This window comes from Scyliorhinus torazame, chromosome 15, assembly GCF_047496885.1.
Source record: "Scyliorhinus torazame isolate Kashiwa2021f chromosome 15, sScyTor2.1, whole genome shotgun sequence".
In the NCBI taxonomy this organism is placed as follows: Eukaryota; Metazoa; Chordata; class Chondrichthyes; order Carcharhiniformes; family Scyliorhinidae; genus Scyliorhinus; species Scyliorhinus torazame.
The window spans coordinates 145,779,901-145,807,219 of NC_092721.1; the positions used below are offsets into that span (position 1 = coordinate 145,779,901).

Sequence of the window (27,319 nt, forward strand, 5' to 3'; positions counted from 1 at the left end):
AAACTGTATGAGGCTGAGCCTCGCACACGAAGAGAAAGAATTCACCCTCCCTAGGGCATCTGCCCACGTCCCCTCTTCGATCTCCTCTCCCAACTCCTACTCCCACTTACCTTTCAACTCCACCACCGAGGCCTCCTCCTCCTCCTGTATCACCTGGTAAGTTTCCGAGATCTTCCCCACTCCCACCCACCCCCCCCCCGAGAGCACCCTGTCCTGTACTGTGTGTGGCAGTAGCCGCGGGAATTCCACCACCTGCCGTCTGGCAAACGCCCTTACCTGAAGGTGTTCCCCGGGGGGAGCCTGTACTTCTCCTCCAGCTCGCCCAAGCTCGCGAACTTCCCGTCCACAAACAGGTCCCCCAACTTTCATATCCCTGCCCTGTGCCACCCCGAAAACCCTCCACCTGTTCTTCCTGGGGCGAACCGGTGGTTCCCCCGCAGTGGGGTCCACGCCGAGGCCCCAACTTCCCCCCTATGCCGCCTCCACTGCCCCCAAATTTTGAGGGCCGCCACCACCACCGGGCTCGTGGTATACCTCCTTGGAGGGAGTGGCAGCGGCGCCGTTGCCAGCGCCCCCAGACTCATACCCACACAGGACGCCGTCTCCAGCCTCTTCCACGCAGCCCCCTCCCCCTTCATCACCCACTTGCGCACCATCATCGCATTGGCGGCCCAGTAGCACCCACAGAGGGTACTAGGAGAGTACCCCAGCTCCTGGCCACCTGGACGACCAAATATCTGAAGCTCCTCTCCGCCCTTTTTAGTGGGAGCTCGCCAATCCCCCTCCCCTGGTCCCCTAGCTGAACTACGAACAGCTCGCTCTTCCCCATATTGAGCTTGTACCCTGAAAAGTCCCCGAATTCCCTCAGGATCCTCATTACCTCTGGCATTCCTCCCACCGGGTCCGCCACATACAGCAGCAGGTCGTCCGCATAAAGCGACACCCTTTGCTCCTCCCCACCCCGCACCAACCCTTCCAGTTCCTCGACTCTCTCAGTGTCATAGCCAGGGGTTGAATCACCAGTGTGAAGAGCGGGGGGGCAGGGGACACCCCGTCTCGTCCCTCGGACCTCCTCCTATTTGTGGCCACACTCGCCATCGGGACCTCATACAACAGCCTAACCCACCTGACAAACCCCTCCCCAAACCCAAACCTCTTCAGCACCTCCCACAGGTACCCCCACTCTACCCTATCGAAGGCTTTCTCAGCGTCCATCGCCACCACTATCTCCGCCTCCCCCTCCCTCGCCAGCATCATGATAACGTTCAAAAGCCTCCGCACATTCGCGTTCAACGTTCTCCCCTTCACAAACCCCATCTGGTCTTCATGGATGATCTGCGGCACACAATCCTCAATCCTCGTGGCTAAGACCTTCGCCAGCACCTTGGCATCTACATTTAGCAAGGAAATCGGTCTGTAAGACCCACATTGCAGGGGATCCTTGTCCCGCTTCAGGATCAGGGAGATCAGTGCCCAGGGCATCGTCGGGGGTAAAGCCCCCCTCCCCCCCCCCCTCCCTTGCCTCATTAAAGGTCCTAACTAACAGCGGGCCCAACAGGTCCATATATTCTTTATAGAACTCGACCGGGAAACTGTCCGGCCCCGGTGCCTTCCCCGCCTGCATGCTTCCTATCAGCTCCTCCAGCCCAATCGGGGCCCCCAGTCCCGCCACCAGTCCCTCTTCCACCTTTGGAAACCTCAATTGGTCCAGGAAACGGCCCATCCCTCCCTCCTCCCGTGGGGACTCAGATCGGTACAATTCCTCGTAGAAGTCCCTGAAGACCCCATTGATGCCAACCCCACTCCGCACCACGCTCCCTCCCCTGTCCTTAACTCCCCCGATCTCCCTAGCTGCGTCCCGCTTCCGAAGCTGATGCGCCAGCATCCGGCTGGCCTTTTCCCCATACTCGTAGACCGCCCCCTGGGCCTTCCTCCACTGCACCTCCGCCTTCCTGGTGGTCACCAGGTCGAATTCGGCCTGGAGGCTGCGCCTCTTCCTCAACAATCCTTCCTCAGGCTCTTCCGCATACGTCCTGTCTACCCTCACCATCTCCCCCACCAGCCTCTCCCTCTCTCCCCGCTCCCTCCGCTCCTTGTGGGCCCTAATGGAGATCAGCTCCCCCTTCACCACCGCCTTCAGTGCCTCCCATACCATCCCCACTCGGACCTCCCCGTTGTCGTTGGTCTCCAAGTACCTCTCTATACTTCCTCGGACCCGCTCGCTCACCTCCTCGTCCGCCAACAGCCCCACCTCCAAGCGCCACAGCGGGCGCTGGTCCCTCTCCTCCCCCATCTCCAAGTCCACCCAATGCGGGGCGTGGTCCGAAATGGCTATTGCCGAATACTCGGTATCCTCTACTCTCGCTATCAGCGCCCTACTCAAAATGAAAAAGTTGATTCGAGAATAAGCCTTATGGACATGTGAGAAAAATGAAAATTCCCTAGCCCTCGGCCTTGCAAATCTCCAAGGGTCCACCCCTCCCATTTGGTCCATAAATCCCCTCAACACACTAGCCGCCGCCGGCTTCCTACCCGTCCTAGACCTGGAGCGATCCAGTGCCGGATCCAACACCGTGTTAGTCTCTCCCCATTATCAGGCCCCCCACTTCCAAGTCTGGGATCCGACCCAACATACGCCGCATAAAACCCGCATCGTCCCAGTTCGGAGCATACACATTGACCAGTACCACCCTCTCTCCCTGCAACTTACCATAATGTACCTACCGCCATTATCTGCCACAATGCTCGACGCCTCGAATGACACCTTCTTTCCCACCTAGATCGCCACCCCTCGATTTTTGGCATCTAACCCAGAGTGAAACACCTGACCTACCCACCCTTTCCTCAGTCTTACCTGGTCTGCCACCTTCAGGTGTGTCTCCTGGAGCATAACCACATCCGCCTTGAGCCCCTTCAGGTGCACGAACACGCGGGCCCGCTTAACCGGCCCATTCAGTCCCCTTACATTCCAGGTTATCAGCCGGATTAGGGGGCTACCCGCCCCCCTCCCCCGCCGACTAGCCATGACCCCTCCTCGGCCAGCCACGCGCCCGCACCCCACACCCGGCCCGTTCCCCACAGCGGCACCCCCCCGTCTCAACGCCCCCCACTCGCTCCAGCTCTTTCTTGACCTTAGCAGCAGCAAACTCGATTCTACCCTAACCCCCCCCCCCCCCCCCCCCCCCGGCCCGGGCCCATCCTGTCTGGTTTACTCCCGCCACCCCCCCCCCCCCCCCCCCATTGCACTTCCGCAAGTCAGCTGATTCCTTCTGACCCCGGCCACTCCCGCCTCCTCTTCGACTCCTCCCATTGTGTGGCACACCCTCCTCTCCCGTCCCCATCCACAGGCTCGCCCCCTCCTCGCTTCCCCGCCCTGGCCCCCTCCTCGCTTCCCCGCCCTGGCACCCCCCCCCCCCTCGGCGCGGGGAAAAAGCCCGCGCTCTCCACCTAACAGGCCCCGCCACCAACCAAAACAGTGCCCAACCCGCCCCATCCACCTCCCCAACCCGAAAGAGAAAAACACAGAGAAAAAGAAACCCAAAACAATGCAAAGGCCCACCCCCACCCCCCTGAATCAAAAATAGGCATAACATATCCACCTCAGTCCCCAATCGCCCATCCCGACCCTCAGTCTGTGTCCAGCTTCTCGGCCTGAACAAAGGCCCACGCCGCCTCCGGAGACTCAAAATAATGGTGCCGGTCCTTGTAGGTAACCCACAATCGCGCCGGCTGCAACATGCCAAACTTCACCCCTTTCCTGTGCAGCACCGCCTTCGCTTGATTGTACCCGGCCATCCGCTTCGCCACCTCCGCACTCCAGTCCTGGTATATCCGAACCTCCGCGTTCTCCCACCTGCTGCTCCTCTCCTTCTTGGCCCACCTGAGCACACACTCCCGATCGACGAACCGATGGAACTGCACCAGCAACGCCCGCGGAGGCTCGTTAGCCTTGGGCCTCCTCGCCAACACTCTATGGGCCCCTTCCAGCTCCAGGGGCCCCTGGAAGGACCTCGCTCCCATCAGCGAGTTCAACATGGTGACCACATAGGCCCCCACGTCCGGCCCCAAGGGAGGCCCAGAATCCGCAGATTCTTCTGCCTCAACCGATTCTCCAGCTCTTCCAACCGCTCCTGCCATTTCTTGTGGAGCGCCTCGTGCGCCTCCACCTTTATCGCCAGGCGTAAGATCTCGTCCTCATTGTCAGAGATCTTTTGTCGAGCCTCTCGGATCGCCACCCCCTGGGCCGTCTGTCTCTCCAGCAGCTTATCAATAGAAGCCTTCATCGGCTCTAGCAGGTCCGTTTTAATCTCTCTGAGGCAGCGCTGGATACTCTCCTGTTGCTCCTCCGCCCACTGCCACCACGCTGCCTGGTCTCTGCCCGCCGCCATTTTGTCCTTCTTCCCTCCCTTCGTCTGGTCCACCACCACCTTTTTTGTCGCCCCGCTCCTAGTTAAAGCCATATACTGACGGGGAGCTATTATTAACTCCTTCCCACACTGGGAAACGTCGAAAAAGTGCCCTTGGGGGCCCTGAAAAGAGCCCAAAAGTCCATTTATGCGGGAGCCGGCGAATGTGCGACTTAGCTCCGCATAGCCGCAACCGGAAGTCTCGAGAGGGACGAAAGAGCACCCTACTTAAGCCCACGGCTCCACCCTATCCCCGTAACCCAGTTCCCCCACGTAACCTTTTTTTAGGACACTAAGGAGATATGAGGCAGCTAACCACTGTGCCGCCCTTGAAAGGATTCCATGTGTCTTCGACAGGTTGTTAGAGAAGCAATGGGGCGGCACTGTGGCGCAATGGGGCGGCACGGTGGCACAATGGCTCACACTGCTGCCTCACAGCTCCAGGGCCCCATGTTTAATTCCGGCCTCGGGTGACTGTGTGGAGTTTGCACTTTCGTCCTGTGTCTGGGTGGGTTTCCTCAGTGTGCTCCGGTTTCCTCCCACAGTCCAAAGATGTGCAGGTTAGGTGGGTTGGCCATGCTAAATTTCCCCTTAGTGTCAAAAAGGTTAGGTCGGGTTATTGGGTTTATGGGTATGGGGTTTAGGCAGGGTACTCTTTCCAAAGGCTGATGCAGACCCTGTGGGCCGAATGGCCTCCTTCTGCGCTGCAAATTCTATGATTCAATGGGGCCAAATAGAAATCAAAATGGAGATTTACTAATTGAGGCAGAAGTTATGGCTGAGGTACTAAATGGGTATTTTGCATGATGTTTTATCAAGGCCCAAATTGCCAAAAATATACCAAACTAGGAAGTTCTCAGATTACACAAAGTATACTACACTCAAGAGTTTAGAAGACTGAGAGGTAATCTCACTAAATCCGAGGGGACCCGACAGGTTGGATGCCGAGAGGTTGTTCCCTCTAGCTACAGTGCCTAGAAAGAGGGGCATAGTCTCAGGGTAGGTTGCCAAAGAAGGTTGTGGATCCTTGGAATTCCCTACCCCAGAAGATGGTGAGTGCTAAAGTCACTGAGTATACTCAAGTTTGAGATAAATAGATATTTGAAATGGATAGAGGGACAAGAAATATGGAGATCATCAGGAAAATGGAATGGAGGACAAAGTTCAGCCATGATCTTATGCAATGGAGAAGGGCAAACTTGAGGGGCCTTACATCCTACTCCTTCTGCAATGTTCTTTACAGGATGAGAAAAATAATGAGGTATTAGAAAGGCTATTGGTAATTAAAGTGGATAGTCACCTAGCCCAAATGGAATGCAATTAGCCTGCTGATCCAACTGCGGAGGTACTAGCCACAATCTTCCCAAACCTCCTTAGATGCAGGAGTGATGCCAAGTAATTAAGGGTATTTGTAAATACTATACACCAGCTCAAAAAAGGCGGAAATTATAAACCTGGCAATTACAGGCTAGTTCTTTTAACATCAGCGGTGGGAACAAAAATGTGTGAAGAAACGAAAACTCCTGGGACAGTATGGAATAACCATGGAGAGTCACCATAGATTTAAATTATATTTGACTAATTTGAGTTTTGAAAATATTTTTCCAACTATGGGACAATTTAGCATGGCCAATCCACCTACCCAGCACATCTTTGCGGTTGTCGGGGTAAGACCCATGCAGACACAGGGAGTATGTGCAAACTCAACATGGACACTGACCCGGGGCCAGGATTGAACCCAGATCCTCGACGGCATGAGACAGCAGTGCTAACCACTGTGCTACCATGCCACCGACTAATTTGAATTTTTGAAGAGACAACAGAAAGGGTGGATGAAGATAGTGCAGTTGCTTGTGTGTATATGCACTTTCAAAAAGTGTTTTATAAAGTAGCACATGAAAGGCTCAATAACAAAATTGAAGCGCATGGGATAAAAGATATAGAAACAGCATTGGTACAAAATTAGCTGAGGGATAGAAAACAGTTGTGTGAATGGTTATTTTTCAATTGAAGATAGGCATAGTTCAGAACTAGGATCGCTATCTTGAATATACATCAAATGACTTGGACTTAGGGTACAGGACAATTCCAAATTTGGAAGGCAACAGTAAGGAAGATATTGGTAGAGTTGGTGGAATGGACAGATAAATGCAGATGAAATTCAACACATAAAAATTTTAGATGATATATTTTGGCAAGGAGAATTAGGAAAGACAATACAAGTTAAATGGTACAATTTTGAAAAGGCTGCAAAAATGGGCACCTGTGCAATTAACAGGACAAGTTAATAGAAGAGGTAATAAAGCATACGGGATCCTGGGTTATAAACAGAGGCAGAGTACAAAGAATGGAAGGTTATGCTGGATCTATATAACACACTAGTCCAGCTCCAATTATAGTGTCCAATTTTAGGCACCACACTAAGAAGGATACAAAGAATGTACAGAAAGTGATTAACGAGAATGTTTCCATGGACAATGATTTACAGTTGCATGGAAAGAGTGGGAAAGCAGAAGATATTCTCAGTTAAAACCTTGAGCAGATTTGACAAGAGGTGTTTAAAATGATGAAAGGTTAAGATAGATGGGTGACACGGTGGTACAGTGATTAGCATTGCTGTCTCACACCACCAGGGACCCGGTTCAATTCCGGCCTTGGGTTACTGTGTGGAGTTTGCATGTTCTCCCAGTGTCTGCATGGGGTGCTCAGGTTTCCTCCCACAGTCCAAAGGTGGATTGGCCATGCTAAATAAATTGCCCCTTAGTGTCCAAAGATGTTCAGTTGAGGTGGAGGAATGGGCCTAAGTAGGGATGCTCTTTTGCAGGGTTGGCACAGACGCGATGGGCCGAATGGCCTCTTTCTGCACTGTAGAGGTTCTATGAATTAATAAAGAAAAGCTGTATCCAATGATTGCAAGGTCAATAACCAGAGGGCACAGATTTAAAGGTGATTGGCAAGAAACTAGTCAACAGGAGGAAAAATGCTTTGCAATAATGACTACGATTTGGAATATGTCGCCTGGCAGGTGGACACAAATTTAATAGTGGCTAAAATAGATAAATACTCAATAAAGAAAGAAATTGCATGCATATTGGAAAATAACTTGGAAAAGGACTAACTGGATTTGTTTCTGATGGAGCGGACGCAGGATCAATGGCTCCTTCTGTGTTCTACTATTGTATAGTGAATGAATTTTTTTCCTCTGAGGTTACATGCGCCATCCCACCATCCTGCAAAGAATGGCTAACCTGGGAAAGTAACTCTCCACCCAGCCAAACTCTGCTCCAGGATGTCACTGCAAATAACTGCTGCCAGTGAAAACTCTTGTGACATTTGGGAAAATACCATTGAAAAAAGTCATCAGGCCCACCAAACTTAAAAGAAATCCAGCCCATTTGGCTTTCAGATATTTCTGGTTGTCCAAGATGCAATCTTTGGGGATTGGCAGCAAGAGATTCAGCTTAAAAGCACATTTTTAGTTAAAATTACAATGAAAGGAATAAACTACCGAAAACTATGAAAGGAGTGCAACAGAGCAAGGTTTACAATTGGGGGAAGGGTAAATACGATGTTGTCAGACAAGAATTGAAGTGCATAAGTTGGGAACATAGGCTGTCAGGGAAGGACACAAGTGAAATGTGGAACTTGTTCAAGGAACAGGTGCTACGTGTCCTTGATATGTATGTCCCTGTCAGGCAGGGAAGAGATGGTCGAGTGAGGGAACCATGGTTGACAAGAGAGGTTGAATGTCTTGTTAAGAGGAAAAAGGAGACTTATGTAAGGCTGAGGAAACAAGGTTCAGACAGGGCATTGGAGGGATACAAGATAGCCAGGAGGGAACTGAAGAAAGGGATTAGGAGAGCTAAGAGAGGGCATGAACAATCTTTGGCGGGTAGGATCAAGGAAAACCCCAAGGCCTTTACACATATGTGAGAAATATGAGAATGACTAGAGCGAGGGTAGGTCCGATCAAGGACGGTAGCTGGAGATTGTGTTTGAGTCTGAAGAGATAGGAGTGGTCTTGAACGAGTACTTTTCTTCTGTATTTACAAATGAGAGGGGCGATATTGTTGGAGAGGACAGTGCGAAACAGATTGGTAAGCTCGAGGAAATACTTGTTAGGAAGGAAGATGTGTTGGGCATTTTGAAAAACTTGAGGATAGACAAGTCCCCCGGGCCTGACGGGATATATCCAAGGATTCTATGGGAAGCAAGAGATGAAATTGCAGAGCCGTTGGCAATGATCTTTTCGTCCTCACTGTCAACAGGGGTGGTACCAGGGGATTGGAGAGTGGCGAATGTCGTGCCCCTGTTCAAAAAAGGGACTAGGGATGACTCTGGGAATTACAGGCCAGTTAGTCTTACTTCGGTGGTAGGCAAAGTAATGGAAAGGGTACTGAAGGATAGGATTTCTGAGCATCTGGAAAGACACTGCCTGATTAGGGATAGTCAGCACGGATTTGTGAGGGGTAGGTCTTGCCTTACAAATCTTATTGAATTCTTTGAGGAGGTGACCAAGCATGTGGATGAAGGTAAAGCAGTGGATGTAGTGTACATGGATTTTAGTAAGGCATTTGATCAGGTTCCCCATGGTAGGCTTATGCAGAAAGTAAGGAGGCATGGGATAGTGGGAAATTTGGCCAGTTGGATAACGAACTGGCTAACCGATAGAAGTCAGAGAGTACCGCAGGGATCAGTTCTGGGTCCTCTGCTGTTTGTGATTTTCATTAATGACTTGGATGAGGGAGTTGAAGGGTGGGTCAGTAAATTTGCAGACGATACGAAGATTGGTGGAGTTGTGGATAGTGAGGAGGGCTGTTGTCGGCTGCAAAGAGACATAGTTAGGATGCAGAGCTGGGCTGAGAAGTGGCAGATGGAGTTTAACCCTGAAAAGTGTGAGGTTGTCCATTTTGGAAGGACAAATACGAATGCGGAATACAGGGTGAACAGTAGAGTTCTTGGCAATGTGGAGGAGCAGAGAGATCTTGGGGTCTATGTTCATACATCTTTGAAAGTTGCCACTCAAGTGGATAGAGCTGTGAAGAAGGCCTATGGTGTGCTCGCGTTCATTAACAGAGGGGTTGAATTTAAGAGCCGTGAGGTGATGATGCAGCTGTACAAAACTTTGGTAAGGCCACATTTGGAGTACTGTGTACAGTTCTGGTCGCCTCATTTTAGGAAGGATGTGGAAGCTTTGGAAAAGGTGCAAAGAAGATTCACCAGGATGTTGCCTGGAATGGAGAGTAGGTCTTACGAGGAAAGGTTGAGGGTGCTAGGCCTTTTCTCATTAGAACGGAGAAGGATGGGGGGCGACTTGATAGAGGTTTATAAGATGATCAGGGGAATAGATAGAGTAGACAGTCAGAGACTTTTTCCCCGGGTGGAACAAACTATTACAAGGGGACACAAATTTAAGGTGAAAGGTGGAAGATATAGGAGGGATATCAGAGGTAGGTTCTTTACCCAGAGAGTAGTGGGGGCATGGAATGCACTGCCTGTGGAAGTAGTTGAGTCGGAAACATTAGGGACCTTCAAGCAGCTATTGGATAGGTACATGGATTACGGTAAAATGATAAAGTGTAGATTTATTTGTTCTTAAGGGCAGCACGGTAGCATTGTGGATAGCACAATGCTTCACAGCTCCAGGGTCCCAGGTTCGATTCCCGGCTTGGGTCACTGTCTGTGCGGAGTCTGCACGTCCTCCCCGTGTCTGCGTGGGTTTCCTCCGGGTGCTCCGGTTTCCTCCCACAGTCCAAAGATGTGCAGGTTAGGTGAATTGGCCAATGATAAATTGCCCTTAATGTCCAAAATTGCCCTTGGTGTTGGGTGGAGGTGTTGAGTTTGGGTAGGGTGCTCTTTCCAGGAGCCGGTGCGGACTCGGGGGGCCGAGTGGCCTCCTTCTGCATTGTAAATTCAATGATAATCTATGATTAATCTAGGACAAAGGTTCGGCACAACATCGTGGGCCGAAGGGCCTGTTCTGTGCTGTATTTTCTATGTTCTATGAGTGTCTGGAATTTTCTCACATTTTCCCAGTAGATTCTTTTCCAATTAACGTGCAATTTAGCGTGGCCAATCCACCTACCCTGCATATCTTTGAGTTGCGGGGTTGAGACCCACGCAGACATAGGAAGAATGTGCAAACTCCACCCGGATAGTGACCCCGGGCTGGGATCAAACCCGGGTCCTCAGCACCATGAAGCTGCAGTGCTAACCAGTGCACCAACCTGCTGCCCCAATTGCAGCCATTTCTATTGCTCCCAAACAACAATGAAATGTATCAATTGATCATATACTTGACATTGAATTATCTCCATATCTGCATTATCTCCACAGAACCAACAAGCACTGAATAAATAAATGTTTTCTAATTGAGAATCAGGTTGCACCACTAGGATCTTCTAAGGTTTCAAAATACCTTTACAATGCAGCACATTTTTGATCCCAAATCCAAAATAATTAAATGAAAATAGCAATGAAACTTCTATAAATTATATCTGCTGATAAAAAAAGGTGATGCAATTTCATAACTTACCTCTCTGCACGGAGGACGCCACTATAATAGGGGTGATCCCAGGGCATCAACTCCTGCAATGTAAAAAAAGCGGTCGTTAATGCTATGATGCACTATGTATTTATTGTATACTATTAAATTAAGATTAAAATATACATGATGACAATTATACTTTATCACAGAAAAACAAAACTAAAAGCATTCACTCGTTCTTAATCATTTCTCTTAGCAAATATCAAGGCTTCCATATTATTCATTAGAATCACTGAACTTTGTTCTTTTATGAACCATATGATTCCACAGCGCAGGAGGGTATTTGGCCCATCGAGTTTGCACCGACGCTATGAAAAAGCCCAATCTAGGCCCAGTCCCTCCCCCATCCCCATAACCACTGAACCTGCACATCCTTGGACACTATGGGGCATTTAGCATGGTCTATCCACCTAACCTGCACATCTTGGGAGGAAACCCAGGTAAGACATGGGGAGAAAGTGGAAACTCCACAAGGCCAGAATTGAACTTGGGTCACTGCTGTGAGGCAGCAGTGCTAGTTTTCCCTCATTCCCAAAATGCTTAAAAGCCTCAGCCTGGAAATGTTTGATGGATGCCCAAAACTGACTTTAAAATTCTGTCCTGAACATGGTTCATCAACACCAAATTAGTACACCAGTTGTATCCTTTGTTTTCTTGCTTAGAGCTTCAGAAAATGCTGCATCTGTCTTTAGCTGGCAAGGTTTGTCAAGCTCATTTAAACCAATCCTTAAAGCAGAGATCCTGCAGTATGATTTGGACAAGTTGAGTGAGTGGGCAAATGAATGGCAGATGCATATAATTTGGATAAATGTGAGGTTATCTACTTTGTTAGCAAAAACAAGGCAGCAGTCTATTAGCTGAATGGCCATAAATTAGGAAAGGGGAATGTGCAGCAATACCTGGGTGTCCTCATACACCAGTCACTGAAGGTAAGCATGCAAGTGCAGCAGGCGGTAAAGAAGGCAAATGGTATGCTGGCCTTCATTGTGAGAGGATTCGAATACAGGAGCAGAATTGTCTTGCTGAGTCTTGGTGAGGACACACCTTGTGGAATATTGTGCGCAGTTTTGGTCTCCTTATCTGAGGAAGCATGTTCTAACAGAAGGAATGCAGCATAGGTTTACCGGACTGATTCCTGGGATGGCAGTACTGACGTACGAGGACAGATTGAATCGGTTAGTATTGTATTCGCTGGAGTTCAGAAAAATGAGGGGGGATCTCATAGAACCTACAAAATTCCAACAGGCCTGGACAGGTTTGATGCAGGGAAGATGTTCCCGATGGTGGGTGTGTCCAGAACCATGGGTTACAGTCTGAGATTATAGGGTAGACCATTTAGGACAGAGATGAAGAGAAATTTCTTCACCCAGAGAGTGCTGAGCCTGTGGAATTCGTCACCACAGGAAGTAGCTGAGCCCAAACATTGCATGGTTTTCAAGAAGCAGTTAGAAATAGCACTTTGGGTGAAGAGGATCAAAGGATATGGGGGAAAGTGGGATTAGGCTATTGAGTTGGATGATCAGCCATGATCATAATGAATGGCGGAACGGGCTTGAAAGGCCGAATGGTTTCCTCCTGCTCCTATTAATTCTATGTTTCTATTAAACAAAGGGTGGGTTTGCTTGACAGACACCACCCTAGTGAAAATGATCTTCATATTTGTGAATGCAGCCAACAGGAATAATATAAACATATCAGGTTAGGATGATTCAGTCACATCAACTGCAATAGTTACAGTAGTTTGTCTGCTTTGGAGTGCGTCTTTCGACGACAGTGGAGTGTAAAAGCTGGAGTTCAGTGACTGCGGGAGTTCAATAGGAGAGAGTGATGTGCTCTTTCCTTTTCTACCTTTCCTCAGAAAGAGCGACAGCCTTGATGAGTAGGGGTTGGTGAGTATTTCTACTGTCCTTAATATACCCTTAACTAGAGGAAGTTAAAGTACAGAGTAATTTTAAGCACAAGTCATGGCAGGGCAGGTCGGCCATGTGGACTACTCATCTTCTGCGATGTGGGAAGTGAGGGGCACTTCAGTATCCGGAGTGACCACATGTGCAGAAGGGTCTCCAGCTGCAGCTACTTAAAATCCACGTTTCCGTAGAATCCTCAGAACCATAGAATCCCTACCGTGCAGAAGGAGGCCATTCAGCCCATCGTGTCTGCACCAACCCTGTAAAAGAGCACCATACACAGGTCCACTCTCCTGCTCCATCCCCATAATCCCACCTAACCTGCGTAGCTGTGGGGGGAAACCCGAGCAACCGGAGGAAACCCACACAGACACGGGGAGAATGTGCAAAATCCATGCCGTCAGCCAAGATCAGAATTGAACCCGGGTCCCTGGCACTGTTTTAGAGCTGGAGCTATGACTGGAGTCACTGTGGAGCATCTGCAAGGATGATACCTTTGTGGATAGCATGTACAGTGAGGTGGTCACACTGTAGGTAAAGAGTGCACATGCAGAAATGGAACTGGTGGGAGTGATTGGGGCTGCAGATGTGACAAAGGGATAGCATGTTACCTCCCTGGCACCAGAGTCAAGGATATCACTGAGTGGCTGCTGAACATTCTGAAGGAGGATAAACAGCCAGAAGTTTGGACCATATTGATACCAACGACACAGGTAAAAAGAGTGATGAGGTTCTGAAAGTAGAATTTAGGAAATCATGTTTTTTGAGAATGTAACTAGAAGAGATGAGGGTGAACCAGTGGATGCGGTGAATTTGAATTTTCAGACAGCTTTTGACAAAGTTCCATATAAGCAGTTAGTGCATTAAATAAAAGCACATGAGCTTGGGGGCAATATATTGGCATGGATTGAGAATTGGTTAGCATTTAGGAATCAGGGTAGGAATAATTGGGTCTTTTTCAAAGTGGCAGGTAGTGATCAGTGCTTGGGCCCCAGCTGTTCACAGTATTCACAGAGACATCAATGATTTGGATGTGGGAACCAAAAGTAACATTTCCAAGTTTGCTGATGACACAAAACTTGGTGGGAATAAGAGTGGTGAGGAGGATGTCAAGAGGCTTCAAGGTGATTGAGACTATTTGATTGAGCAGGCAAATACAAGGCAGATGCAGTTTAATGTGGATAAATGTGAAGCTATCCACTTCAGAAAGAGAAACAGAATGGCAGTGTATTATTTAAATGGTGATAAGATTGGAAAATGTTGCCATGCAAAGGGGCCTGGGAGTCCTTGTACATGAGTTGTTGAAAGCAATGCAGGTACAGCAAGCAATTGGGAAGGCAAATGGTATGTTGGCCTTTTTTGCGAGAGAACTTGAGTACAGGAGCAAGGATGTCTAACTGCAACTGCATGGGACCTTGGTCAGACCACACCTGGAGTAGTGTGCGCAATTTTGGTCTCCTTATCTAACAAAGAATATATTTACCATAGAGAGAATGCAGCGAAAGTTCACCAGACTAATTCCTGGGATGGTAGGATTGCAGTATGAGGAGAGGTTGGTCGACTGGGCGTGTATTTGATGACATTTAGAAGAACGAGTAGAGATCTAATTGAAACGTAGAACATTCTGCGAGCTGGTCGGACTGAATACAGGGATATAGTTTCCTCTGGCTCAGGCGGGCGCGTTGGTCTAGGACAAAGGCTCACAATCTCAGGGTACAGGGTAAGGAAAGACTTCTTCAAAGGGTGACGAACCTTATAACAATCTTTATTGTCACAAGTAGGCTTACATTAACACTGCAATGAAGTTACTGTGCCCCTAGTCACCACATTCCAGTGCCTGTTCGGGTACATGGAAGGAGAATTCAGAATATCCAATTTCAGGACTTGTGGGAAGAAACTGGAGCACCTGGAGGAAACCCATGCAGACGCAGGGAGTACATGCAGACTCCGCACAGACAGAGAACCAAGCCGGGAATCGAACCTGGGGCCCTGCCGCTGTGAAGCAACAGTGCTAACCACTGTGCTACTGGGCAGTCTATAGTACACACCCGGTGATGTTTGTTCTTTTTTTGTTATTCATTTCCACCCATGTGGCCTCATTCAATAAACATTCTCTCATATCGAGCGTGACTTAATGGTACTTGAGCGAGTGTTAGCTCGTGGGAGCGGCCAAAATCTAGAGTCACGGGGTGGAAGACACCACTTGTTGTCAGTCTCTCACCCTCTCCATTCCTTAAAGGTATTGCACGGGATGGAGGATATCTTGGACCTAGCGGAAGCTGCCCTCGTGGTGCTGTTGACAGGCTGGTCTTTCAAACAGATGACGGACAGAGTGTGCCGCAGGAGGCTCCGCCTCAACATGGGGATAGTGCGACACCTGTGCCACGTCCTCGAGGACTTGACCCCCACGTGGAGGATAGCTGCTCAAGGTCACCGCAGCCCTCATTTTTTACGCTTTAGGATCATTCCAGGGCTTGAGCGGGGACCTATGTGTCATTTCACAAGCTATAGCCCACAAGTGTATCAGTGAGGTCACAGATGCCCTGTTTATCAGAGCAGCGAACTAAATAAACTATGGCATGGATCTGACCCAACAAGATCCACCATCGCCGCCCTGCCCCATGTCCAGGGAATAATAGATGGCACACATGCCACCTTAAGTGCACCAGGCTGACAGGGAGTGCCCTACATCAAAAGGAAGGGGTTCCACTCCCTGAATGTCCGGTTCATGTGCAACCACCATCTGAAGATCATGCACATGTGTGCAAGCTTCCCAGGGAGTGTGCTCGACAGCTACATTTTGGGGCAATCGGACATCCCTGACTCTTCAAAGACCACCCCAGAATGGCCAGTTGGCTCTTGGTGGATAAAGGGTACCCGCTGAGGACCTGGCTAATGACACCAGTACGGAGGCTGGTGGCCAATGCGGAGACCCGATACAACGAGGCCCACGCGGCCACATGGGCTGTCATTGAGCGGTGCATTAAACCCCTCACAATACTGCTACTGCTCTTATGCCTCGACGGCTCTGGTGGTGCACTCAGTACACCTCCCAGAGAGTAGTCGCTTTGTGGTGGTCTGCTGTGCCATCCACAACCCGGCACAGCAGCGGGGCAACATGGAGGTGGAGGAACATGCGGAGGTGGAGGAACATGCGGAGGTGGAGGTACATGCGGAGGTGGAGGAACATGCGGAGGAACATGTGGCCACCTCGGAGGATGACGACTAGGTGGCCACATGTTACCCCTTCCCCCCTCTCCCTCCGCCCGCACCACCACACCCCTCTCCATTCCCCCTCGCACCACCACCCCCGTCTCCCTCCCTCCGCCCCGACCAGTACCCCCCCTCTCCCTCCCCACCACCATGGCCTCCCTCCCCCACCACCACACCTACCCCCTACCCGCTCTCTCTTCCCCCCCCCCACCACCACCCTCTCCCTTATCATCTACCCCTCTCTCACCCATGTGACTGGAACCCAAAGTGCACAAATACATATAAGACAACGGTGAATACATTTTCAACAGAAAAATGGCATTTGCAACTTCCGCCTCAATTTGCAACTAATAAATATTATTTTAATAGTCACAATTATCAATTGAAGTCATGCCACAAATAGCATGAAATTCTGAATTGAGGTACCTCCAACTGCCCAACGAGAACAACATCTCGTCTATTTTAAGCTTTAAAGTTGGAATGGGATTAAAAACTAATTGAAAAGGCATGGAATAAATACATGCAAGGAGGGATTCAAATTCCTGGGGCATTGGAACCGGTTCGGGGAGGTGGGACCAGTACAAACTGGATGGTCTGCATCTGGGCAGGACTGGAACCGATGTCCTAGTGTTTGCTAGTGCTGTTGGGGAGGGTTTAAAACTTCTGAGGCAGGGGGATGGGAACCAATGCAGGAAGTCGGAGGAAAGTAAAACGGGGACAGAAACAAAATGCAGGAAGGGGGAAGTGTAAGGCAGAGAAGCCATAGTCAAAAATCAAGGGGGGCCACAGTACAGGGTACAGTGACTGAGGAGAGCTCGGTGAATAGGCCCAGTAATACTAAAAGGAATAAAACGAGAAGTAAAAACATTAATGGAAAGCGACGCAGCAGATTGTACATGAAGATATGGGTTCAACGAAAAGGAAAATTATGAGAAAAGTTCAAAGGAAAAATAACTTGGGAGAGGTTACGGATAGAGGTGTTAAGATTCAAAATGGAGGTATAAAAGCCAACATAAGGGTATTTTACCTGAATGCTCGTAGTATTCAGAATAAGGTAAATGAGTTGATGGTGCAAATCATCGTGAATGACTATGATTTACTGGCCATTCCTGAAACATGGTTAAAGGATGGTCACGACTGGGAGTTAAATATCCATGGGTATCAAACTATTCGGAAGAACAGAGTGGATGGTAAGGGAGGTGATGTAGCTCTGCTATTTCTGGATGACATCCGGGCAGCAGTGAGGGATGACAGCGGTGCTATGGAGGATAAGGTTGAATCCATTTGGGTGGAAATCAGGAATAGTAAGGCGAAAAAGTCACTGATAAGAGCAGTCTAGAGGCCACCAAATAGTAACATTATGGTGGGGCATGCAATAAACAAAGAAATAACTTATGCATGTAGAAATGGTACAGCAGTTATCATGGGGGATTTTAATCTACATGTCGATTGGTTTAACCAGGTCGGTCTTGAGGAGGAGTTTATAGAACGCATCCGCGATAGTTTCCTAGAACAGTATGTAATGGAACCTACAAGGGAACAAGTGGTCCTAGATCTGGTCCTGTGTAATGAGACAGGATTGATTAATGATCTCATAGTTAGGGATCCTCTCGGAAGGAGCGATCACAATATGGTGGAATTTAAAATACGGATGGAGAGTGAGAAATTAAAACCAAACACTGGTGTTTTGCGCTTAAACAAAGGAGATTACAATGGGATGAGAGCCGAGCTAGCTAAGGTAGACTGGGAGCAAAGACTTTATGGTGAAGCAGTTGAGGAACAGTGGAGAACCTTCCAAACAATTTTTCACAGTGCTCAGCAAACGTTTATACCAACAAATAGGAAGGACGGTAGAAAGAGGGAAAATCGACCGTGGATATCTAAGGAAATAAGCGAGAGTATCAAATTGAAGGAAAAAGCATACAAAGTGGCAAAGATTGGAGGGCTGTGACTAGTGGTGTTCCACAGGGATCAGTGCTGGGACCTTTGCTGTTCATAGTATATATAAATGATTTGGAGGAAAATGTAACTGGTCTGATTAGTAAGTGTGCGGACGACACAAAGATTGGTGGAATTGCGGATAGCGATGAGGACGGTCAGAGGATACAGCAGGATTTAGATTGTTTGGAAACTTGGGCGGAGGGATGGCAGATGGAGTTTAATCTGGACAAATGTGAGGTAATGCATTTGGGAAGGTCAAATACAGGTAGGGAATATACAGTGAATGGTAGGACCTTCAAGAATATTGACAGAGAGATCTAGGTGTACAGGTCCACAGGTCATTGAAAAGGGCAACACAGTTGAAGAAGGTAGTCAAGCAGGCAAATGGCATGCTTGTCTTCATTGGCCGGGGCATTGAGTATAAAAATTGGCAAGTCATGTTGCAGCTATATAGAACCTTAGTTAGGCCACACTTGGGAGTATAGTGTTCAATTCTGGTCGCCACACTACCAGAAGGATGTGGAGGCTTTAGAGAGGGTGCAGAAGAGATTTACCAGGATGTTGCCTGGTATGGAGGGCATTAGCTATGAGGAGCGGTTGAATAAACTCGGTTTGTTCTCACTGGAACAACAGAGGTTGAGGGGCGACCTGATAGAGGTCTACAAAATTATGAGGGGCATAGACAGAGTGGATGGTCAGAGACTTTTTCCCAGGGTAGAGGGGTCAATTACAAGGGGGCATAGGTTTAAGGTGCGAGGGGCAAGGTTTAGACACATTTTTTACAGAGGGTAGTGGGTGCCTGGAACTCAGTATGGAGAAGGCAGTGGAAGGAGGGACGATAGTGACGTTTAAATGGCATTTTGACAAATACATGAATAGGATGGGAATAGAGTGATACGGACCCCAGAAGTGCAGAAGATTTTAGTTTAGTCGGGCAGCATGGTCGGCGCAGGATTGGAGGGCCGAAGGACCTGTTCCTGTGCTGTACTTTTCCTTGTTCTTTGATTAGTGGGCGACTAGAGGATTGGGAAATCTTTTGGGGACAACAGAGAGCTACTAAAAAAGCTATAAAGAAGAATAAGATAGATTATGAGAGTAAACTTGCTCAGAATATAAAAACAGATGGTAAAAGTTTCTACAAATATATAAAACAAAAAGAGTGGCTAAAGTAAATATCCTTTAGAGGATGAGAAGGGAGATTTAATAATGGAAGATGAGGAAATGTCTGAGGAACTGAACAGGTATTTTGGGTCGATCTTCGAGACGATTGTTATCACTAAGGAGGTGGTGATGGGCAAGCTAATGGGGCTAAAGGTAGACAAGTCTCCTGGCCCTGATGGAATGCATCCCAGAGTACTAAAAGAGATAGCTAAGGAAATTGCAAATGCACTAGTGATAATTTACCAAAATTCACGAGACTCTGGGGTGGTCCCGGCGGATTGGAAATTACCAAACGTGACACCACTGTTTAAAAAAGGAGGTAGGCAGAAAGCGGGTAATTATAGGCCGGTGAGCTTAACTTCGGTAATAGGGAAGATGCTGGAATCTATCATCAAGGAAGAAATAGCGAGGCATCTGGATGGAAATTGTCCCATTGGGCAGACGCAGCATGGGTTCATAAAGGGCAGGTCGTGCCTAACTAATTTAGGGGAATTTTTTGAGGACATTACCAGTGCGGTAGACAACTAAGGGGAGCCAATGGATGCGGTATATCTGGATTTCCAGAAAGCTTTTGACAAGGTGTCACACAAAAGGTTGCTGCATAAGATAAAGATACATGGCGTTAAGGGTAAAGTAGTAGCATGGAGAGAGGATTGGTTAATTAATAGAAAGCAAAGAGTGGGAATTAATGGGTGTTTCTCTGGTTGGCAATCAGTAGCTCGTGCTATCCCTCAGGGATCAGTGTTGGGCCCACAATTGTTCACAATTTACAGAGATGATTTGGAATTGGGGACCAAGGGCAATGTGTCCAAGTTTGCAGAAGACACTAAGATGACTGGTAAAGCAAAAAGTGCAGAGGATATTGGAAGTCTGCAAGAGGGATTTGGAAAGTTTACGTGAATGGGCCATTGTTGACAAATGTGAGGTTATCCATTTTGGTAGGAATAACAGCAAAAGGGATTATTACTTAAATGATAAAATATTAAAACATACTGCTGTGCAGAGGGACCTGGGTGTCCTAGTGCCTGAGTCGCAAAAAGTTGGTTTACAGGTGCAACAGGTGATTAAGGCTGCGAATGGAGTTTTGTCCTTCATTGCTAGAGAGATGGAGTTTAAGATTAGGAAGGTTTTGCTGCAACTGTATACGGTGTTAGTGAGGCCACACCTGGAGTATTGCGTTCAGTTTTGGTCCTTACCTGACAAAGGACGTACTGGCGCTGGAGGGTGTGCAGAGGAGATTCACTAGGTTAATCCCAGAGTTGAGGGGGTTGGATTACGAGGAGAGGTTGAGTAGACTGGGACTGTACTCGATGGAATTTAGAAAGATGCGGGGGGGGGGGGGGGAGGAATCCTATAGAAACATATAAAATTATGAAGTGAATAGATAGAATAGATGCTGGCAGGTTGTTTCCACTGGCAGGTGAAAGCAGAACTACGGGGCATAGCCTCAAAATAAGGGGAAGTAGGTTTAGGACTGACCTTAGGAGGAACGTCTTCACCCAAATGGTTGTGAATATATGGAATTCCCTGCCCAGTGAAACAGTTGAGGCTCCTTCATTAAATATTTCAAGATAAAGATAGATAGTTTTTTGAAGAATAAAGGGTTATGGTGCTCGGGCGGGAAAGTGGAGCTGAGTCCACAAAAGATCAGCCATGATCTCATTGAATGGCGGAGCAGGCTCAAAGGGCCAGGTGACCTACTCCTGCTCCTAGTTCTTATGAAATAATAACGTTTTTTAGATTTAGATTTCACAATAGAAAGTGGTGTAACAGTGAATACTTCAGCTCATCATGAGCAACATCACAGGAGATAGGTTGGTATGAAATAACATTTCCAGGCCAGGAATAGCCTGTCAAAATAAACAATCTGTTTGAGCTGTGGCCATCTGATGAGGTAACATCAAGAAATACAGTTGAGAGTCTCTTCAAGCGCCTCAGTTTTCCAGCAGTTTCTCGGTCATTTGGCTCTTATTAAAACATGCTCCAACGGCTTCTTGGGGTTACAAAACCTTCCACAGGCATATTATACTATTTCTCCCCCACCCACCCTCAAATCAAAAGAATAAACCCGGAAGATCAGTGTAAATAAATTGATTTAATGAGCAAAATACTTACACAACATTTTGGATTTATTTTTTTCTTCATTTCTTGCATCATACAAAAATCTTTTTCGGTTCTGTAAAATAAAAAGTATGTGATATAAATTCCAGTGAACCCAGATGAAAGTACTTATGCATGTAAAACAATCAAGTAACATAAAAATCAATGTAGCATAATAATTTACACAAATGTCGCACATTTAAAGTAGGAAAATGTCCTAATGCACTCGCCAGGTGTATCAAATTATCAAACAAATATTGACACCGAGTGACCAAAGCTTCGACAAAGAAGGTTTTAAAAACGGTCTTAAAGGGGTTGAGAGAGGGAAACAGACAAAACAATTTAAGAACTCCAGAAGTTAGGGCCCCAATGGGTGAAGGCAGGCATAGGTGTCATGGTAGCACAGTAGTTAGCACTGTTGCTTCAGAGCTCCAGGGTCCCAGGTTCGATACCCTACTTGGGTCACTGTCTGTGCGGAGTCTGCACGTTCTCCCAGTCCCTGCGTGGGTTTCCCCCGGGTGTTTCGGTTTCCTCCCATAGTCCAAAGATGTGCAGGTTAGGTGGATTGGCCATGCTAAATTGCCCTTAGTGTCCAAAAAGGTTGGGTGGGGATAGGGTGGAGGCGTGGGCCTGGGTAGCTTGGGTAGGGTGCTCTTTCCAAGGGCCGGTGCAGATTCGATGGGCTGAATGGCCTCCTTCTGCACTGTAAATTCTATGATTCTATCTATAAATGACGAAGTGATTAAAATTGGGGATGTGAAAAGCTGAGATTTGGAAAGTTCAGAAATCTCATTAGAACAGAAGAAATAGGAGTAGACGATACAGCCCCTCGAGCCTACTTCATCATTAAATACAATCATGGCTACTCGTCAGCTCCAACTCCACTTTCCCATCTGCTCCATATAACCCTCAATTCCCTGAGAGACAAAAGCTTGATCTAAGCCTTAGGCATATTAAACGATGGAGCATCCAGAACTCTTTAGGGTAGAGCACTGCAAAGATTCGCAAATCTTTCCTTATCTCATCCTAAATGATCAACCCCTTATCCTGTGACTGTGTCACCATGTTCTAAATTCCCCTGTGAAAACAAGAGCCCCTTCAGAATCTTGTATGTTTCAATGAGATCAGTCCCCCTCATCCCAGGGCAATCTAATGAACTTTCACTATACTGTCACCCAATGTCAAAATTGTACACTGTATTCCGGTGCGATCTCACCAAGAACATTAGATTGGAGCCCTTCAAGTCTGCTCCACCATTCAACGAGATCATGGTTGACCTTCCACTCCAACACCAAATTTCCTGCACTATTCCCATATCCCTTGGTATTTTTAATATGTAGAAACCTCACAGTCTTAAGCATACTCAATGGCTGAGCCTCCACACCCCTCTGGGGCAGGGATCTCCAAAGATCCAACATCCTCCGAGTGAAGAAATTCCTCCTCATCTCAGGCCTAAATGAGCTGCCCCTTATTTTTAGACTGTACACTGGTCAGGGGAAGCATCCTTCTTGCATCTACCCTGTCGAACTTGAATTTTAAATGTTTGAATGAGTTCACCTCGAATTATTCTAAACGCCACAGTAAAGGCCCACTGTAAGAACATATAGCCTTATATAATTGCAGCAGAACAACAATCTCCTTGCAATAATGATCAACATGCAAGTTGCCGTCCCAATTATTTGCTAGACCGGATTGTCAACTGTGTTCCTCTTCAGAGTGCATTCAAGTCCCTCTGAACATCAACATTTAGAAGTTTCATCTTTGAGGTGATTTACCACGTTTGTTTGTTTTTCAGCAATTTCATGATCATCGAGTGGGGAGAGATCTTGGTTACAGGTGTTTACCTATCCCATCATAGATAGAAATAGATCTGTATGGAACTTGAAGTGAACTTTAATCTAAAGTCTGCCTTTGATCTTGTGGCCCAGTGGGGCTGCGCTACATCTGGGCGAGAACCTCTTGGTTCACTCAGAGCTTAATGGGCTTGGAATGAATATTCATAGTGTGGGTTGATTATCAACATATAAATCCTTCCAATATATCTAATAGCAGGTGCAAGGATGGTGAGTTTTCTGGTCAGCTATGCTGCGGAAGGCAACAGCAAACCACTGCAGTACTTTGCCAAGTCTAAAACTGGTGCAAGCCAATGAAAGTTCATGGTTACCAATATGCAAGGCATAATGCCTAAAGGAAGAGGATGCTTCAGTAAGACGTGAACGAAATGAACAATCATGGACCACTGTAGTTTCATATGCCTGATTCGTACTCCATCAGTGATGTGGTTCCTTCTCCCCTCTTAAAATATTACCGTGGTTATTTATGGTGATGGAGAAAATGTGACTGGATAATTTAAGAATCCTTATTTTTTTTAAATATTGACAGTTTTATACGATTTTTGCCAATAGATTTTACAGTGGGCTGCAGATGAATGCTTACTGACCTCAAAACTAGATTGTAACTGAAATGAAAGAAAATAAATTAACTGTGTGAAACTGACTCACATGGTTGCATTTGGTATTTCTGGGTTTGGCCAACAGATGGAGTGCTCTGCCTTTAACAAAATAATTTGCATGGGGACAAAACTGGTCTTGTTCGGCAGATACTCATATCCAATTGGATTTATCCATGATTTTAGTGTCATATTGTGCAAATTAAGTTGCATTCTCCCAACTACATATCTCCCCCCACCCCCCCCCCCCCCCCCCCCCCCCCACACACACACACACAAAAAGAAACTTCTCACTCCTATCCACCCATATTCATAGTTTCTATTCTCTCATAGCCTCATACACATCATGGCAGCACAATGGTTAGCACTGTGGCTTCACAGCGCCAGGGTCCCAGGTTCGATTCCCGGCTTGGGTCACTGTCTGAGCGGATACGTTCTTCCAGTGTTTGTATGGGTTTTCTCCGGGTTCCTCCCACTAGTCCCGGAAGACGTGCTGTTAGGTAATTTGGACCCTCTATGTACCCGAACAGGCGCCAGAATGTGGCGACTGGGGACTTTTCACAGTAACTTCATTGCAATTTAAGCCTACTTGTGACAATAAAGATTATTAGTATTATTATTACACAAAAGTCACCATCTTCAGCCACTCCCTTGTATTTGTGACCACTCGCATGCAACTATCCAAAGCATTGCAATAGTCGTGTCTGGAGGTAACAAAGGCATAGATGAAGGGTTCAGCAGAAGATGAACTAAAGCAGGAGGCAGAGACAGGAAACATTAGAGAAATGGAAAAAGGCAGTCTTTGAATTCAAGAGAATACAAGGTCTGGAGATATAGAGTATATAGGGTCAGAAGCTCAATGCAGAGTCAAGTAGGACAGGGTTACGAATGATCTGGTTCTGTGCCTGTCAAAACGATGTAGTGCATGGCTAGGCAAAGGAAATTGAGGCTTGAACACTATGGTTTTGGTCTGCCTAAGTGGTTTTGGTCTGCCTAATACTTAATTGGAAAAAAATCTCTCCTCATCCAATAGGTGGACGTCAGAAAAGCAGCTTGACAAATCAGTAAAACAAACCAAATGAGCAGTAGAAAAGAGTTGAGTGAGATGCTGGTGATTAAGAGCTCAGTATCATTCACATACATGCGAAAGCCGACAGTTTGTTTGATGATGTTACCAAGAACAGTTGATTATAACAGAGGTTGGATTTAAAAAGGAGGCGATGTTGTCAATTTAATGTATATATTTAACTGTGTGAAGCTCAGGGCAAGAAATAGGCCAGCCAGGTTCCTTAAGCTAACAAGTAGTTTGCTGAATATTGCTATTTACGCACTCAGGTAGATACAGAAATTAACAAAAGGTTTAAACTGTACAAATATGTCTAACTACCTGAATGTATTCACATTGTGTATTTTATGTTTGTCCTATGTATTTTCTTTTCATGTACAGCATGGTCTGTGTGAGCTTACGCAGAACAATACTTTTCACTGTACCTTGGTACACGTGACAATAAACAAATCCAATCCAAAAGGTTTAAACTGTACAAATATGTCTAACTACCTGAATGCAAAAAACAACACACATACAATCAAACTGTGGAAGGAATAGTTTTAAAAAATGGTATTTGAACTCTTTGGAATAGTGTCCACCTATACTGTGTTTAAGGACTGTACACAGAGTATTTGCAGCTTTATGTAAAATGCACTCTGCACACAAATGTATTTTAGTCTGTAAGCATGTTATTTTCCTGAATGTGTTCACATTCTCATAAGAGGTTTACACTTTATAAATCTGCACATCAGCAAATAACCTGCAAGATATTTGGTTTGGAGAAAGTATGAAGGACAAACTGAAAAATGTGCAGTAATGCAATGCTCAACACTAATAAAGGCAGAGATAAAAATTGAACGTCCATAGTAACAAAGGGGCCGACAAAACCTACCTTTTAGATAATTTTTCCGACAATTTTGTGAGGAAATGCATCACGGTTTCTGAAAGAAGAATAAAATTCCAGCTAATAGCAAGCATTCATATTATAAATGAAAACACCACAACCATGGTGTGCATTACCTGGATCCTTGGCCATTGTGCCCTTTAGTGCTCTGTGTGCAAAGCTCTCATAACCAACTAAGTGTGCCAATTGGTTCCTACAAGCCAATAGCTGATCCAAACATTGTAGCATTTCAGGGTTGGGGTACAGGAAGATCTTGTAGGCAGCTTCTCGCACCTGGAGGTCATATATAGGAACACTTTAAGACATTTGGGGGGAAAAAGTGACTCACCAAGAACAAAAAGAACTCGTCACATTACAGATACTGCCAAATAAATGTTTATTTTCTCCCTCTCCCAATGGCTTATTGAAAAAAGCATCAACAACACCAAGAAAGGAATACATTTTAAGATGAAATGATCAATGCTATTAGTGATCTCAGCCTTATTTTCCGTTTCTGTTGAAGAACCTGCAAGGGGCGATACTGTTCGTTTTTTTGTGAAAATGACTTGATATAGCTTAGTATTGGTACCCATATAGAACGGTGATGGATCCTTGCGGTTTAATGGTTAGCGTGATATGTGGAATGTTACATGGTTGATTTTCAAATCTTTGTTACTGTTGACCATTTAGTAAACAAAATATTCTCAAGTGGTGCTGCAGGTTGTGTTTGCCGTTTGCTGTTGCTTGTACCTGCAAATGCCTAGAGGCTGCTGCTGTCGTTTCCTTCTTTTTCTGTAGCCTGGAGTAAGGAAAGGGAGGATGGGAACGTGCTGCCTGGGCTGGAGAAGGGGAGCTCGCTCCCTTCTGTGTGACTTTCCACTATTGAGGAGTCTACTGCTGGGAGTTGCAAGAAGGGGAGAAAGAGGCAGATTGATCCGAATGAGCGGTGTCTGCTGCTTGCAGCTGCCGCTGCCTGGAGGCTATGTGTTTGGCTGCCGACGCCACTTTGCGTTTGTTCCCTGGAGCAAGGAAAGGGATGATGGCAAGACGACCTGCGGCCCGGGCTGGAGAAGGGCAAGGGGAGCTCTTTCTCTCTTCTGGCGTGCTCTGGGTTGATGCAATTATCCACTGCTGGGGAGCCTAATGCTGGGAGCTGCAGAAGACAGAGTGAGGCGGATTGATCCGAATGAGCAACTTGATGAAGGCGTCGAAGAAATGCTTTTGCAGATTACTGGTGATTTTATTGTGTGTGTGGGGTGAGTGCTGCATAATGACTAGCACATCGCTGCGAGTCAAACATGCTGAAAGTCAAGGTTGTTTTACCGCACCTTGAACTTGCAAGAAGGCCTGTACAACAGAGGCTCATTGACAGAGACCGATACGTAAAACCTCACAGCAAGGATCCTCCATTTTATTGAGGACCTACGAGGAGTGATAGAATGTTGCTTTTTCTTTTACAAATGCACTGTTGTAGTTTTGTGGTTGTACCAATATTCTGTAGCGGAAAGATAGCGGAAAGGGGCTGGTTTAGCACAGTCGGTTAAGACAGCTGGCTTGTAATGCAGAACAAGACCAGCAGCGCGGGTTCAATTCCCGTTCCAGCCTCCCCGAACAGGCGCCGGAATGTGGCGACTAGGGTTTTTTCCACAGGAACTTCATTGAAG

The 27,319-nt window shown here is 47.0% G+C and overlaps 1 protein-coding gene across 2 annotated transcripts in view; it reads right to left on the reverse strand.

The window, feature by feature from the left end:
- Positions 1-27,319, reverse strand: part of LOC140391874 (mitochondrial intermediate peptidase-like) — a 180,546-nt gene that overhangs the window by 115,482 nt on the left and 37,745 nt on the right. For both annotated transcript variants that reach the window (XM_072476864.1, XM_072476865.1), the window contains exons 7-10: positions 25,793-25,949; positions 25,665-25,713; positions 21,291-21,351; positions 10,942-10,994 (exon numbers count right to left, since the gene is read on the reverse strand). In XM_072476864.1, coding sequence (XP_072332965.1) covers positions 10,942-10,994; positions 21,291-21,351; positions 25,665-25,713; positions 25,793-25,949 — 320 coding nt within the window. The remainder of the gene's footprint in view (positions 1-10,941; positions 10,995-21,290; positions 21,352-25,664; positions 25,714-25,792; positions 25,950-27,319) is intronic.